Genomic DNA, 2,857 nt, shown 5'->3' with positions numbered 1-2,857 from the left:
GGTCCCTGGCTTTCTATGTGGCAAGCGCAGAAAGGTCGCTTCTGCGAGCACTGGGGAAACCTCAGTCAAGGACTATTACAGCACCGCTTAACCCAAAAACATACGTAGGTCCCGTAACAGGATGAGTAAATTTTGGTCACAGTATGATGAACGGTCGTCGCAATACCGATTTTATAGAACAAGTTTTTTCTAAGGACACTGACCCTTCGGCCATAAAAAGCCGCTACTAATATATCAACTTCAAGGCGTACGCGACAGTTTTATAAAAAAACAAGAAATATGGTCTGTGGAACAAAATTGGGCACATTCTTATTTCATAGGAAAGCGATAAGCTTATCGCCTAGCCAATTCTTCAAGTTTGTGAAGAGAAAATAGGCGGATGTTGCGTTTTAAAGGTCTTCAAAATTCAAGAGATTAACGTCTGCTTTCAATGCCTGTCAACACAAACTAAATGACGCACTAAGAGATGTTTCAATGTTACATTTAAAGTTACTAAACGGTAAATTCAAAAAGTCACTGACCTATCAAATTGCCCTCGTAGCTTCAATTCGTACGAAAATATGAATACAGGGCGTTTTTTTTTATTGTATTTGTTAGTATTATTTTTAATTTTGGAGTACATTTTTATTTTATTTTATTTTTTACATATTTTATTTATTTGTTTTTTTTTTTTTAATTTAATTCGACTTTATTAATTTTCTTTTATTTAATTTCATTGTATTTAATTTCATTTATTTTTATATTCTTTTATTTTATAAAATAAAAATCACACTTACACTTTTCCCAGTGCTTGGCCGAGCTACTCCGATTTCACTGTTGTACAAATTTTTTATATTTATTTTTTTGTTTTGAACCAGTGATATATAGCCTGCCTGAGGTTCTGCAATTCACTTCCAAGGTAATTTCAACCCCTTTCAATATCAATTCGAAGTGGCTGTAGGGAAATTCACTTGGAAGTGAAGTGCAGAACCTGCCCGAGATCTATTCTTTCTCGTAGATTTCTCCACGCTGACATTTTTGTGGCTGTGTAGCATAAAAAATAGTTTTTTTTCACAGAAAACTAGTCTAATTATCGTACAAAAATAAATATTTTCCGTTGAGTTTGCCCAAATATCTTTTTTTTTACCGAGATATTACGTTTTGAAATTGTAATGGAAAATGTTTGGTTGAAAGGATTAGTGGGTTTTCGGATATATAAATATTAAAATTTCAAACTGCGATATCTCGGCGAAAAATTATACTTAAGACTATTTTTCTGTGTAAGAAATTAATTGCGATGCTACTTAACCTCAAATACATATGTATATCAAACAGCGGTGTTTTTATTGCACTTTTAGGCTATGATATCTTAAAAGCCTGACGTGTTAGCGAAATTCTGAGCGTGGAATCGGGTTCAGCAGAAATCAACTCGGAGGTTTACCATTGCCTGTCGAGGGGCGACCGCTGTTAGAAAAAACTGTTTCTAATTTGTGACTTTGCTCGGGCCAGGGATCGAACCCTGGACCTGCGGAGTGGTAGTGTGCAACTCTAATCACTCTCCCATTTTATTAATTTTGATTAATTTTTTAATTTAATTTTACTTTAGTCTATTTTTATTTTTTAAACTATTTTTTATTTTTTCCATTCCATATTATTTTATTCTATTTTATTTTTGATTTATTTTATTAATATCTATTACTAAGCTTCTTTGTAAAATTTCAATTTGCTTGGGAAATCTACATTGTCAGTGTTCTTTAAAAACAGGTTTGTTATCAAAAAAGATATATTTCATCGTGTCGTTATTAGTATAGCTACTGTTTTGTTTATTTACATATATTCATACACATATGTACATATATCTATGTATGTCTGTACATGCATGATTCTTGTTATTTGAAACAGCCCACCATGCAACTCATGAGAAATAGGCAACTATCGTCAATGGCAACAAATTGGCGGCTCGCCGATTCTCCAAAGGCATCCAATTTATGCCAAAGATAGGACTGCAAATCATAGGTAGCGCCAAAAAAAGTAATGAAATATTAAAAAGAATAAAATTTGTTCAACTAATTATTGTTCAAATATCGGCCGTAGCAATAATAAAACGACCCATTCAGGGGGACGTTTTAAAGCGACCGGTAATAAGAAAGCGATACGATGGCGATATTAACGGCAATAAATTTGTCACCGAGGGCGATACGTTTTCTTATTGCCGGCAACGGAAATTGTCTGGTGGGAGTATATAAAATCCCTGCAGGAAATGTTCATCTAATAAAAAATGTACCAACAAGACTCCTACACGCAACTATGCACCCTGTGAGTACCAAAGTTACCTACCGCAATGACATTACCGATAACCACGGTGTCCACTTGTTCACCACGCAAACCGGCTGCATCCAGGGCAGCTTTGGCAGCGACTGTCTGTAGCTGTGTCTGATGAATGTTCTTCAAAGCACCGCCGAATGTACCAAAAGCAGTACGCTTAGCAGCAACGATGTATATTCCTGAAAATAATTATAATAAGTCTTACAAGTACACGTGTTCTTATTATATACATATATTTTTTTTCTGACAGCCACGTTCAAAGTTCAAATCTCGCAGAGATAAACAAAAAAGTTATTTCAATTCCAACAAATGAACTTGTTGAGGTGAATGTTACACATAAATAATTATGAATTTACGTAAAAATGATCATGCATGTATATACATACATATGTATGTACATATGTACCGACTGTTATCTGCAATGCATATGTAGTACATACAAACATACATATGTGCATACATATATACAACACACTGAGTCTCTAAGCCGTTGACTTGTGATTTCTTGAGTCCAAAGTACAAGCTTTAAATTTATCAAAACAAATGTACCGGC

The 2,857-nt window shown here is 34.3% G+C and overlaps 1 protein-coding gene across 1 annotated transcript in view; it reads right to left on the bottom strand.

Moving 5' to 3' along the window:
* Positions 1-2,483, bottom strand: part of LOC118735464 (3-ketoacyl-CoA thiolase, mitochondrial-like) — a gene marked incomplete at its 5' end in the record, with an annotated part of 7,354 nt that extends 4,871 nt beyond the window's left edge. The window contains 1 exon segment of the mRNA XM_036465226.1: positions 2,317-2,483. Coding sequence (XP_036321119.1) covers positions 2,317-2,483 — 167 coding nt within the window.
* Positions 2,484-2,857: the final 374 nt, after the last annotated feature.

Source organism: Rhagoletis pomonella, unplaced genomic scaffold, assembly GCF_013731165.1.
Source record: "Rhagoletis pomonella isolate Grant_MI unplaced genomic scaffold, Rhpom_1.0 Rhpom_scaffold_00003, whole genome shotgun sequence".
In the NCBI taxonomy this organism is placed as follows: Eukaryota; Metazoa; Arthropoda; class Insecta; order Diptera; family Tephritidae; genus Rhagoletis; species Rhagoletis pomonella.
This window is presented reverse-complemented; position numbering and strand designations above follow the sequence as displayed.